We start from the raw sequence: 12418 nt of genomic DNA, 5'->3' as shown, positions 1-12418 counted from the left end.
ATTTTGAATGTTGCTGCTGCTTTTTGAAGAGTGTTGTCGTCTTGAAGTAATGGTCTACACCAAAATATCAGTAGTCAATTGGAGGAAACATGTAAGTTTTTTCAATTAGGTGTTGGTCACAAATTATAATAGATGGCCAATCCACAGGATCGGTGGCCCCTACACTTATCAGCTGTTCTGACCATCATAGACAGGAGAATGAAGCCATAAGTAGTTGGCCCTGTCTTCTCTGTAGTGGCTAAATACTGTAACTACATTAATGACTCATGTAAAAGTGAATGGGAACCATGGCTGTACAGCTGTGAGACACACATAGTCAACTGCTCCATGTTCTTTCTTTATCTGCTGATCGTTGCAGGTTGTCAACTCCCCACTGATCAGATATTTCCCAACCATTCCCTTTAAAAGGAGTCCAGTAACTCCCTTACAAGTGAACTCAACCGTTTAAAAGCTTTCCACACACACAAAGACCTATGTTGTTTTCTTATCTGTCAATTTAGAGAAAATTCTTTTTTTACCTTTATGCAAATTAGCTTATTGGTGCAAAAGGTATAGGGAAATGTTTCCTATTCTGCCCATAACCAAACAGTGACACACCCTAACACAGTGGTGGCTAACCTATGGCACTGGTGCCAGAGGCGGCACTCTGAGCCCTTTCTGTGGGCACCCAGGCCATCACCCCAGAATGAAGTTCACCAGACAGAACTCAAAGAATCTGCCTGCAGAACCTTCCTACATTGATCGTCCTTTTAACTGTGTTGATGTCTTTGGGAGGCTGAAGGCTTGAAAGTTGTCAATGAACAAGGAGAAATACATTGCTGATTAAAGTGCTGCGCAGGCACTTTGCAATAAATAAGTGGCTTTTGGTTGAAGTTTGGGCACTCATGCTCTAAAAGGTTCACCATCACTGCCCTAACACATCAAGAAAACGGGCGCACAAGCAGACAAGAAGCTATTTTTCATAATAACTGATTTTTCTATAAAGTGATGTGGAAACCTGGTGCAATCTGGGAATCTTATACAGTGCACACAATCCTGGTTTTATCTGTGGAGTGATCTGGAGATGTGAGACACCCTTTAAAGGAAATCTATCATCAAAATCAAGTAGGATAAACCAGGGACACTTACTCATAGATCCAGACACTGCGGCTGTGGTAATATAGTGATACTTGTTATTTATGGCCTTCTTCCTTGTAAAATCAATATTTATAATTATGCTAATGTATCCCCCCCCTGCACTTCCTGATAGAATACACAGGGAGTGGGAGGAGGGAGAGAGCATGTTCTGCTCATTGTTACAGTCTGTGAATCTGCAACACTGGTAACACCCATCAGAGCCCTGGATCATTAGCTCATTAGCATAATTATTAACGTTTATTTTAGAAGGAAGGAGGCCATGGATAACAAATACAGGCAGTCCCTGGGTTACATACAAGTTATGTTCCATAGGTTTGTTCTTAAGTTGAGTTTGTATGTAAGTCGAAACTGTATATTTTATAATTGTAGATCCAGACAAAAAAAAAAAATTGCACCAGTGACAATTGGAGTTTCACATTTTTTTTGCTGTAATTGGACCAAGGATTATCAATAAAGTTTCATTACAGACACCTTACATCTGATCATTGTAGTCCAGAACTATAGTAAAGCACTTAGAAAGCTTCACCAGAGGTCACAGTGGTCAGAGGGGTCCGTCTGTAACTAGGGGTCATCTGTAAGTCGGGTGTCCTTAAGTAGGGGACTGCCTGTATAAGAGGATTACCACAGTCACGGTGCCTGTATCTATAAGTGTCCCCGGTTTATCATGCTGGATTTTGATGGCATATTTTCTTTAAGGGAAACCTTCCACCACGGATCTACCTATTAAGGTAGATCAGGTTGTAGGTGCCTCTATTGTATGTGAGGATAGCCCTTTTAAGGGCTAATCCTCACATCCCCTGTATCTTTTTAAAACTTTTATTGGGCTAATATGCAAATTTTCAAAAGAGGCTAGTGGGGCGTGGAGTAGCAGAGCTGAGCCTACCCTGACATCTTCAGCGTGCAGCTACCAGGAGCTATGACTCTAAGTTGGGTTCTGCACATGCACAGTCGCTCCGGCTTCGGAGGCGCGACGTGCAGCAGGCAGCCTGCGTTCTGCGCATGTGCAGAACCCAGGTTTAGAGAGGAGTCCGTGCAGCTACCAGCAGCTGCACGCTGAAGGTTTCCTTTAGGATGGCAATACATAATTAATTCTTTGCTGATCAGTGCAATACAGCGCCCTTGCTTACACAAACTTCTTGCCATATAATCGTCACAAATTTTTGTACAAACATCATTTTTGCAGGGTTTTAGTGGGAAAAAAACAGAACTCTAAAGTCACGCAATTGCGGAAAAAATACACCACAGAGTTTTTGCTCAATTTTATGTTTGAGGTATCTGAGAATTTCCTGGAAAAAATTCTTGGAAAAAAAATAATTTTGCTGATGACACAATCCATTTAACCCCTTAAGGGTTGGTCAGTGTAAAATGATGACAACTGCTAATCAAGGGACATTTGGAGAGGGTGGTCACATCAGAAGGCATTTAACACTGCACATACACTGGACTATAAATCCGACTGTTGGAAACCTGCCATACTAACACATAGACAACTGTGGAAAATCCTACCTAATGATAAATCTCTCCCCAAACCCTGAATTTGAAATATCTGTAATTACCCTACTACAGAATAATGTAGATCAGCCTCACCTATGGTTATTATGAAAAATTTTATGCCAAGCAGCTTTATATGCTCAGCTGACGCCTCTGGACTATTAACATCAGTTCCTTTAATTATCTAAAACGTAAATGTCAGCTCTTTTATGTTCAACAAGTGACTAATATTAACGCTTCAGATCAAAAGTGAAACTCTTCTCACATGTTTTGTTGACTTGATTTACCTTGTGATGTTTATGGAGTAGTTATCACAGGTCCTACTGTATATAAATTAATATTTTACCAAGTTATTGTTAGGCTACATGCACATGACTGTGTTGTGCAATATCAGGCCACGGACAACAGGCATCCGTGATCCATAGATTGCCGCACATATGTCGTTGTTGTGTGACGTCCAAAAGTCAGTTTATGGTTATTTAATAGTAATGAAGACTTAGTTTATCAATATTAAAATTGTTTTGAAGAAAAAAAGAGATTGCCTAGATTTCCTTACTTATTACATTTGTCTTGGTTTTTCCTTATAGAAGTGCAACCCCATCCCCAAAGAGAACATCTGTAACTTCTAGACCTTCAATTGGAAGGGGCGGTAGAGATCGATTCACAGGAGAATCTTATACAGTGTTGGGTAAGTACTGCCACTTTTATACACAATAGATAGTGTTATCTGTCATACCCATTGAACTTCTTAAAGAGAGTCTGTGTGCTTCTAAATCACACCACAAGTAAAGATAGAATTGTGTTAAACACTTCAAAGGAAATCTACCACTGGTATATGAGGTTTTTTATCTAAAGGCACTTACTGGTGGGCTCTGTGCTGCTGATCCTCAAACATATTGTGGTTAGACACAAAAAATGTTGCTTTTGTCAAAAAATCTACTTTAGATGAAAAATCTACTTTAAATGAACCTCAGGCACTATCTCCACGTCATAGCTAACATTCGGCGTTCCGCCAAATTATTATGCGCACCTCCTCTTTTGCTGGCCTCCTGCCCCTGCCTCCGAGAGCCAGTGACGTCACCAGGCTCTCGGCACTTCTTGTGCATGTGCATTATAATCTACACTTGTGCGGCCGGTTGTAAGGAACAGCCGGCCACACAAGTGTAGTATACAATGCGCATGCACGAGAAGTGCTGAGATAAAAACAAGTTTTTTGTGCCTAATCATGACACGTTCCAGGATCAGCAGCACGGAGCCCACCAGTAAGTGCCTTTAGCTAAAAAACTGGTAGATTTCCTTTAAAACCCCTCATGTTGCTCACTGGTTTTAAGAAAAAAACCCTTATTCAGGAGCAAATGATATTCACAGTAAACCACAGTGTATATATGTGCATGCTAGTGTACACTTCCCTCCTTGCTAAACTGCTCATCACCATCCCTTTACACAATGATTAACTTTCCCCATAGAAAGAAGAAAACTGGTGTACTAGCAGGCATATGCATGCTTTTGCACCAAGAATATAATGCAGCCATTGTATTACATTACATTCAGTTTTTTTCTTTCCTGTCTTTCAAATGGCAAATAGTTTTTTTTTAATTTTATCTAGGTTTATTTATTGCAGGATAAGTTGATTTGTAAGTTCTTTAACACAGCGGTTCCCAACCGCTTCACCGCGGCCAAGAAAACTTAAAATAAAAAACTATACTTACCTCCGACACTCCTCTTCTACCTGCAGCTACCTGCCAGATTGCCAGCGGCATGCCTATGCCCCCGCACACTATGATGCGGCCGATTACGTCATGCCGAGGAGCTGCGAGGAGAAGAGGAGCATTAGAGGCTTTTTAAAACTTTTAAGTGGGCTTATTTTTATGGGGGCTGCGCTGGGGACATTGCTAAGGGGGCTGCGCTGGGGACATTTCATTAAAGAGTAGTAGCTACCCTAGGCTTATACTCATGTCAATAAGTTTCCCAGTTTGTTTTGTAGTAAAATTAGATGCCTCTGCTTATACTCGAGTATACGCGGTATTCATATTTTTTTCCCTTGCAGTGAAAAGGCCAAAGACAAGGGGACGCTTTGTATAAGAGGCTATAGAAAAAGTAGTATTATTACAGTAATGGGAGGGGGTTACATAAAATAGAGCACTATAAAGGGGGACTATAGAAAAGGGGGCATTTTAGTTCAGGGCTGCAGGAAATTACAGATTATATGGATTGGGGTTAGATATGGGGTATTTTTGTTTTTCCAGGGACCATGGTAAACTAAAACATATAAACTAAACATATGGCCTTGTAGATGAAGTGTCCTGCATCATAAGCATGCCTTTCTTGTGAAAATAAATGGCCTGAATGTAGAGAAATCTTGATTTTTATACGTATTAGCATTTTGGTGCACCATAGGCATAGCTGCAGGATCCATTGACGCTTGCGATTTTATCTTCTAGTATAATCCCATCTGTGATTTAAATGCAGAATCTGCTGCATAGAAAACCCCCTGCAGTTTAGTGGCCATGGTGTAAATTGTTGAATATAATACTTTTTTCTTAAATATAGATCAAAAAATATATAAAATATATGTTAAACATAAATTCTTGGGGGGGGGGGGGGGGCGGGAAAGTAATTTTCTGATGACACAATCCATTTAACCATTAGGGTTGGTCAGTGTAAAATGATGTCAACTTCTCATCAAGGGACATATGGAGAGGGTTGACAAACTGATTCCTCTCCATATATGAAAGCTGTACTTGGTGTAACTGGCATAATTGGTGTTGGTACCATTGCAACCTTTTTTTTTCCAGCTTCCCACTATTCCCATTATGACACATAAAAATGTGACACTAGGAAGTACAATTTGCCCTGCACATAACCAGCCCTCATATGTCTATTGAAATAGAAAAATAAATAAAGATATGGCTTGTGAAAGGAGAGGAGATAAAAAATTAAAAACAACAGCCCAGAAAAACCTAGCCCTGGATGGTTTTAAAAAAAATGTATGAAATATTTTTTTATTTCACTATTTATAACCAGATGCTCCTACATATTCGGTTTCTAAAAAGTGTATTAGTTGTCCTTTATTTACTGTTTGTCTGGTTCTTGAAACAGGTGACACAACGATTGAAAGTGGACAATATTACTGGGAGGTGAAAGCTCAGAAGGACTGCAAATCATACAGTGTGGGAGTTACGTATAAAACAATTGGAAAGTTTGACCAGCTAGGAAAGACCAACACAAGCTGGTGCTTACACGTCAACAACTGGCTACAGGCAACGTTTGCTGCAAAGCATAACAACAAAGCTAAGGCCCTGGAAGTAGCCGTACCGGATAGAATAGGTGTCTACTGCGACTTTGATGGAGGTAATCTTTTTATTGATCTTAGGGGTTTTGTAAATTATGCCGTATTAACCTGTATAGATGTATTAATACCGCTATCAGATCACAATTATTTATGTTTTTTCTTTATGTCTGTAAATATGTATTTATTATGTATATTGCATTTTTTGTTTTTCTTTACAGGTCAACTCTCCTTTTACAATGCAGACACAAAGCAGTTACTGTATAGCTTTAAAACAAAGTTTACACAACCAGTTGTCCCAGGATTTATGGTTAGTACTAAAGCTCTCGTTATGTTCTTAACAGGTACCATGGAGAGAATGATCGTAATGTAACATTTTCTTAAATGGGTAATTCGGTTGTAAAAGAGTAACCCATTTACCCCCTTGATTAGGATACTATGAGATCAAGTGAAATGGCTAGATGTGCAATGTGCATAAACTCCTTGGCTGTCTCTAGTAGTTTTATAGAAGTAAATGGAGTGGCCAGGCATGCATGTGCACACTCCTACAAATAAGTTGTTCACCTGATTATAAATTATGTGGATGTAACAATAGCTTAGACTCATTGCACTGATATCTTGCAACACTTGGATTCTGGTTTCAGTTCTGATTGGGGCTATATCTGAATGTAGTTTGCACATTTTCCTTGTATTTGCATAGACTTTTTTTCCAGAAACAGAATACCCTGTGGTATGCTATGTGGCTCCCTATATCATTTGTTGGTTAAATAAGATTAAATAGGAATAATATAACACAAACAGATGTGAATGAGAATAGGTAGTGAATCCACTAAACTGAACTCTATTCTGTTTCTTTTCTTACAGGTGTGGTGTGGTGGGATCACTTTATGTACAGGACTACAGGTTCCAAGCGCTGTCAGGACGCTTCAGAAGACCGAAAATGGAATGAGCGGTTCATCCAGCAGCTTAACCAGCGTTGCCCAATAACATAACACTTTGAGATGATAGACTGGAAAGTTTGCTCTGGTCTGTGTTGAATGCTAGTTATAACTTATTTAATTTAGTAACATCATGGTTGCTGTTCACCAAAAACAGGAGCAAACTGATCAATATTGGGTTATTTGCCTGCTGCTGCTCGGAAGCTTGCAGTGTCCTTGGTGCCTGACTATGCTGCTCAGATCCAATGTTAGCATCTGCTGCAATTGATTTAACAAGTGGCTGAGTTAATAGAGTCGAGGCAGACAGAAAATATGCCATACTTAAAGGTTGCTTGATGTGACCATGGATGCAGCCAGCACAACTCTAGGCATAAATGACTTGATTTCCACATATACCCACCTCTGTGGGTGGGATGCAGTGTTCTGTAGAGCTAATGTCATTTTATTAAGACTGTCTCCATTTTAAATAGTTGTAGATGCGCTCAGTTCATTGACATGAAAATCTTGAAAATATTCACATTGGGAAACAAATCTCATACTTTTATTAGGTTTGGTGGAAGAAATTGCTTCTTATAGGACCAAAGTGTGCAGAAAAAGGTGTAGAAAAAGCATTTTTTGTCTTTGATGAAATTCTGTCACCACATTACACTTGGATCTTAAATAGGACAATAATAGTTTTGTGACACATTTTGTTGGGGGTTATTCATTCAAGAGCACCCACTCCCCGATAATATTAACTGATGATAATCACTGAAGTTTTCCCCCCATGTATAGTGCATATTAGTCCTAATTATTGACTTTTTTTTATAATGCATTCAATTACATAAGTTGCACTTCTTAATAAATTTTGGCATTGAGATACCTCTTCTCAAAACAGGCGCCCAGCAGCTAATATGAGGTTATAAAACCAGCCAATAATTGTCAGCATGTTGAGAAAGTAACAGAATTATATATTCTAAGAAAGCAGAACCTTAAAGAGAACTTGTCACCAGCAAACCAATTTTAGTACCCCCCAGTCCCCATAGAGCATAGTACATAAACAGCCAAAGAGTTTTTTGTATACAAAAAATAGATTTTACAGAAAAAATAGCTATGTTATATAGTAACTTTCAATGCCATGTGCTCTGTGACTAGGCACTTCTCCCCTGGAATGGCTATAAAGGAACACCACCCCCCTTCCCCGGGAAACTGCTCCTCTGTGTGTCATTTTCAAATATATAAAATGCCCACACCCAGGGGCCTAATCACAGAGCACATGACAATGAAAGGGACTATATAATTTATCTTTTTTTCTGTAAAACCTATTTTTATACAAAAACTCTTTGGCAGTGTATGTACTATGCTCTATGGCAGTGGTGGCGAACCTATGGCACGGGTGCTAGAGGCGGCACTCCGAGCCCTTTCTGTGGGCACACCAGACTGGACTCAAATGATTTTCCTGCAGTTCCAAACAACTGGGAAGCAAATATGCTGCTTTCAGTGATATTTTAAAGTGACTAACATGGCTATTTAGGAAGAGGGAGAATGTGTAGACAGGGCCTAATTATCTTTGGAAGACCTTCTGCTGGCCCCATGATTTTCTGTGTACAGAGGGACACTGGAAAGAAGCTACGATGATGCAAATTTTCCATCTTTTTTTCTACTATGATGGTGTCCTCAGGAGGCCAGTATGATTAAACGTAGTTGAAGAACAGGGAGCAATAAATTACTGCTTTAATATTTGGGTGGCACCTCGCAACCCCAAATAAGGGTTTGGGGTTGCAGTTTGGGCACTCCGTCGCTAAAAGGTTTGCCATCGCTGCTCTATGGGGACTTGGGTGCTTAAAATGGGTCTAATGGTGACAGGCTCCCTTTCAATTAATATTTTGTGGTATCCACTTTCATTTATCGTTGTGGTATCCATTTTCGTTTCAGCAGAAAACCGCAGTATGGGCAAACATTTTGGAGGAAATTGAATAAAAGGATATGCTTAACCATTTGGAGGACTACTGTGGCTCCTGCGGTGACTGCCTGCTCTCCAGTACTTCTAAGGCCATTTGCCCAGGTGTCAAGTTTGCGATGAACATGACATCATCACCGGCTGCCTGTTGGGAGCTGAATTACTAGAGAACTGACCATCACTGTGGGAGAGCCAGGAGAGGGAGAGAGCGGTGCAGAGGCTCTGCCCTCTCAGAGATCGAGTGAAACACCATGTCAGCAATTCACCCAATCTCAATTACATTGGTCAGGAGGATCTAGCAGTGTTGGGTCCTCCTGACCTCCAGACCAAGAAGCAGGCACCATTTTGTAAGGTTTTCTTCTTTCTAAAAAGTGCATTTTATAGTTCAAAAAATATGGTATATCATTTTTTATAGATTTTTCTCCCAAATGCTGCTCATACAGGTATAAATACACTGATGGAATTCACTTCACTAGATTCAATACACTGAATCCTGGTTATTTGACCATAATAAAAAATAAATATTATAATTGATATTATATCCCCTCATCCATGTTTCTGGTCTAGAACACAGAAATGTCTGTGTTCTATGCTGTTAATTCTATTCATTTACAAACTGAGTGAATTTTATATTTTAATATGATGTGAAGGAGGGAGAAACTTGAAACGGTGAAACTCTGCTTTTTGGCTAAAATTTCAGCTGAGGGAGAGAATACACGGAATTCCAGATGCATGAACAGATCATGATACACAGTAACGGAAACAACTGATATATGTCTAATAACTTACAAGCTCTATGGCTGAATGCGTTTCTTCCATACAGATTTCTTGAAGAAATTCTACAGCATAACACGGTGGCATTAAAGTGAATGTAATTTAAAAAGCATTGTAGATGAAGATTTCTGTGGAATGCAAAACAAAAATAATGATCATGTCACTTTTCTGCCACGGATTTCTACATTTTGGTGTACATTTTTTTACATGAAAGACTATGGACAAATGAAAATCCACAAACAAAATGGATTTGGATTTCATACAGATTTTTGTCTGGAAATTATTTAAGATCACAGGTGATAAAATGCAAATCCACATCAGAATAGTAATACACAACCCACTATCCACATGAAATAGGCTCATCAAAACTTTGTGTATTTTTGAGGGGGTTCCCATGTGTTTTTTCCACAAGACACTCTGAAACTAATGCAGATAACCATAGGCCTGATGCTGTCAAACTCGCTCTTTGCACATGCAGGATTTACCATACTGAACCAATTACCAATACAACCTACAACATTACAGCAGTTAAGTACAGGAGTTCCCAGTTTGGTCCGGTAAATCCCACATATACATGGAGTGAGTTTATCAGAACAAACTTGTGGGCAATGATCCACGTCAAGAGAGATGTTTGTGAGGACCACAAGGGTAAATTAGCAGGAAAGAGAAGGGTTGGGCCAAGGTGAATTAGTTATCCAGCATGTATACACAGTAAATAAACCTACATTTTATCTGCAACATGGAAGACAATGGTCAACTATTATTTTTTGTGAATTAAGAACAAGGGGGGGGGTCTGTTTTTTTTACTGAATGTACACTTAAAATGATGAGGAAATAAAGGTATTTAGATGAGAGATGCTCTTTACAAGAGAAAAGCATAGGCACAAGGTACCTAACTGTATTGCTGTATCTGTAAATGGCCCTAATGACACTGAAGTAAGTTCTTCACTTAATCCTCCACAGTGCTAAGCAAAGGGCTTTGTAATAGGCTTTGCACATATGGCAAACTATAATATAAACCCCCTTTGTGCAGGAGCTTTGATAGAACACTAAGCTAGAAGGAACGTGTCCTGGTGACAGGTTCCATTTACAGACCAGAAGCCATTCAAAATATTATTTGTGTTTTACCAACTTAACATGCTTTCAGGGTTCAAATAATGCTGTCTTGCTTCATCATTATCATGTGTTGTAACAGAGTAAAATTCATTCATACCATTCACCCTGCACTTGCACCGCGTATAGAATGTGTGGATTGGGAGGATTTCCCAGTGATTACCTATGACAGGCCCAGGATTAACAATAAAGCCTTTCATAACTGTTATAGCTGTTTATTGTAGCCTAATTCTAAAGTACAGTAAATTACCAACATCCAGAGGTCTGTTTGTAACTAGGGGGTCATCTGTAAGTCGGTTGTTCTTAAGTAGCGGACTGCCTGTATAGGAATCCAAACAGTGACATACTATAAAAACTAGATGCTAAAGTAGCAAACTGTAACTTAACACTATAAGAGGTTGACCATAAATGTCTTGACTGTCAGGGCAGAAATAGGAAGACCCCCACAGCAGTCAGCAGTTCAAGGCATCATAAATAGAGAGCATGGAGCTACGAGAAGCAGCAGGCTCCCTGCTCTGTAGTGGTGTGAAATTGCAAGTACAGCCATGGCTCCCTTGTAGTTCCATGGGAAGTTTCAAGTGTATTTGTCTTTGCTGTCTCTTTAATATTCATGATGACTCAAACTGCTGATGTTGTAGATCAGATATTGATGGTCTACCATAAGGAGAGTTTATGAATCGAAGGGCAAACCCCTTTAAGGTGTGAATTCTGTATTTCCCCAAACACAACGATGTAAACTAAAAATTTTGTTCAGGTTTTCTATTATTGTTATTTCAGGCCCCGTAGTACTTGCATTTTATTCACTGGGTGCTCTATTCTATGCAGCACAAATGAAAGAGCAAACATTAAGTTGACATTTATATGTTACACCATTTATTTCAAGTGTATGTAATATATTAAATGTCAGTGTAAAGTCTGCTATATCTGTATACACCAGGATCAGTGTGAATGCACCCCTTACAATGGCTGTATGGAATCCCAACTGTACTGTATATAAAATGTGTCCACTGTGTATGTTCGTATGTTCTATGACATCCTGTATATACAAGTATGCTAACTGTAATATGATTTCAGAAGTCCTTTCCAATTTAATCTGGTAATCCCAAAAAAGACACTTGTTGTAAATACACACATAATACAGATATTAATGTTACTTTGTCCTGCGTATTATCTCTTGTGTAGATCCCATTTTATTTTTATGGTTTTACCTTCTATTCTTTGTTTATTAGAATCTGAAATAATACACCAAACAAGAGATAGATGGTATCTACATTGTCTAATAAGGGATTGCGGATTATTTACACAGTATTTCATGTGCAACCAATGCCTTTACAATAAATGAAGTGAAAAGGTCACAGGGCACAAGTGTGTTGCAAATTGTATATTATTTCTGTGTAATTTACCAGATCATTGTATCCCCCCCCCCCCGGATTCATTCTATTACATAAAACTCACACATTTAGATATACAACAAATAAACAACCTTGTTGTATATATTTTTTCTTCTATTATAGTTTGGTTCACAGTAGCATTACAATACTGGACTGGCTGTCATAGTGATCATTTGCCACTTTGAATGGTCTCCTGGGTCTTCACTTCTGTCTGGAAACACTCCAATCACAGAATACTACTACTCCAGACATGTACACTCATGATTACCTACCTCTACTACATACAGTTGTGCATCTGTACGTAACTGGTTTATAGATAAACATTTCTGCTGTAACTAAATAGACT

The 12418-nt window shown here is 39.0% G+C and overlaps 1 protein-coding gene across 5 annotated transcripts in view; it reads left to right on the top strand.

The window, feature by feature from the left end:
* FSD1L (fibronectin type III and SPRY domain containing 1 like) overlaps nt 1–12175 on the top strand; it is a 50072-nt gene extending 37897 nt beyond the window's left edge. For 3 of the 5 annotated variants that reach the window (XM_072153686.1, XM_072153669.1, XM_072153702.1), the window contains 4 exons: nt 3216–3316; nt 5728–5979; nt 6139–6227; nt 6782–12175. In XM_072153686.1, the coding sequence (XP_072009787.1) occupies nt 3216–3316; nt 5728–5979; nt 6139–6227; nt 6782–6904 (565 nt within the window). In that variant the 3' untranslated portion in view covers nt 6905–12175. The remainder of the gene's footprint in view (nt 1–3215; nt 3317–5727; nt 5980–6138; nt 6228–6781) is intronic. The other 2 variants (XM_072153677.1, XM_072153695.1) reach the window with 1 other exon arrangement.
* Nucleotides 12176–12418: the final 243 nt, after the last annotated feature.

This window comes from Engystomops pustulosus, chromosome 1 (genome assembly GCF_040894005.1).
Source record: "Engystomops pustulosus chromosome 1, aEngPut4.maternal, whole genome shotgun sequence".
In the NCBI taxonomy this organism is placed as follows: Eukaryota; Metazoa; Chordata; class Amphibia; order Anura; family Leptodactylidae; genus Engystomops; species Engystomops pustulosus.
Note: the sequence above shows the minus strand (reverse complement) of the source record. Positions and strands in the feature narration are given on the sequence as shown.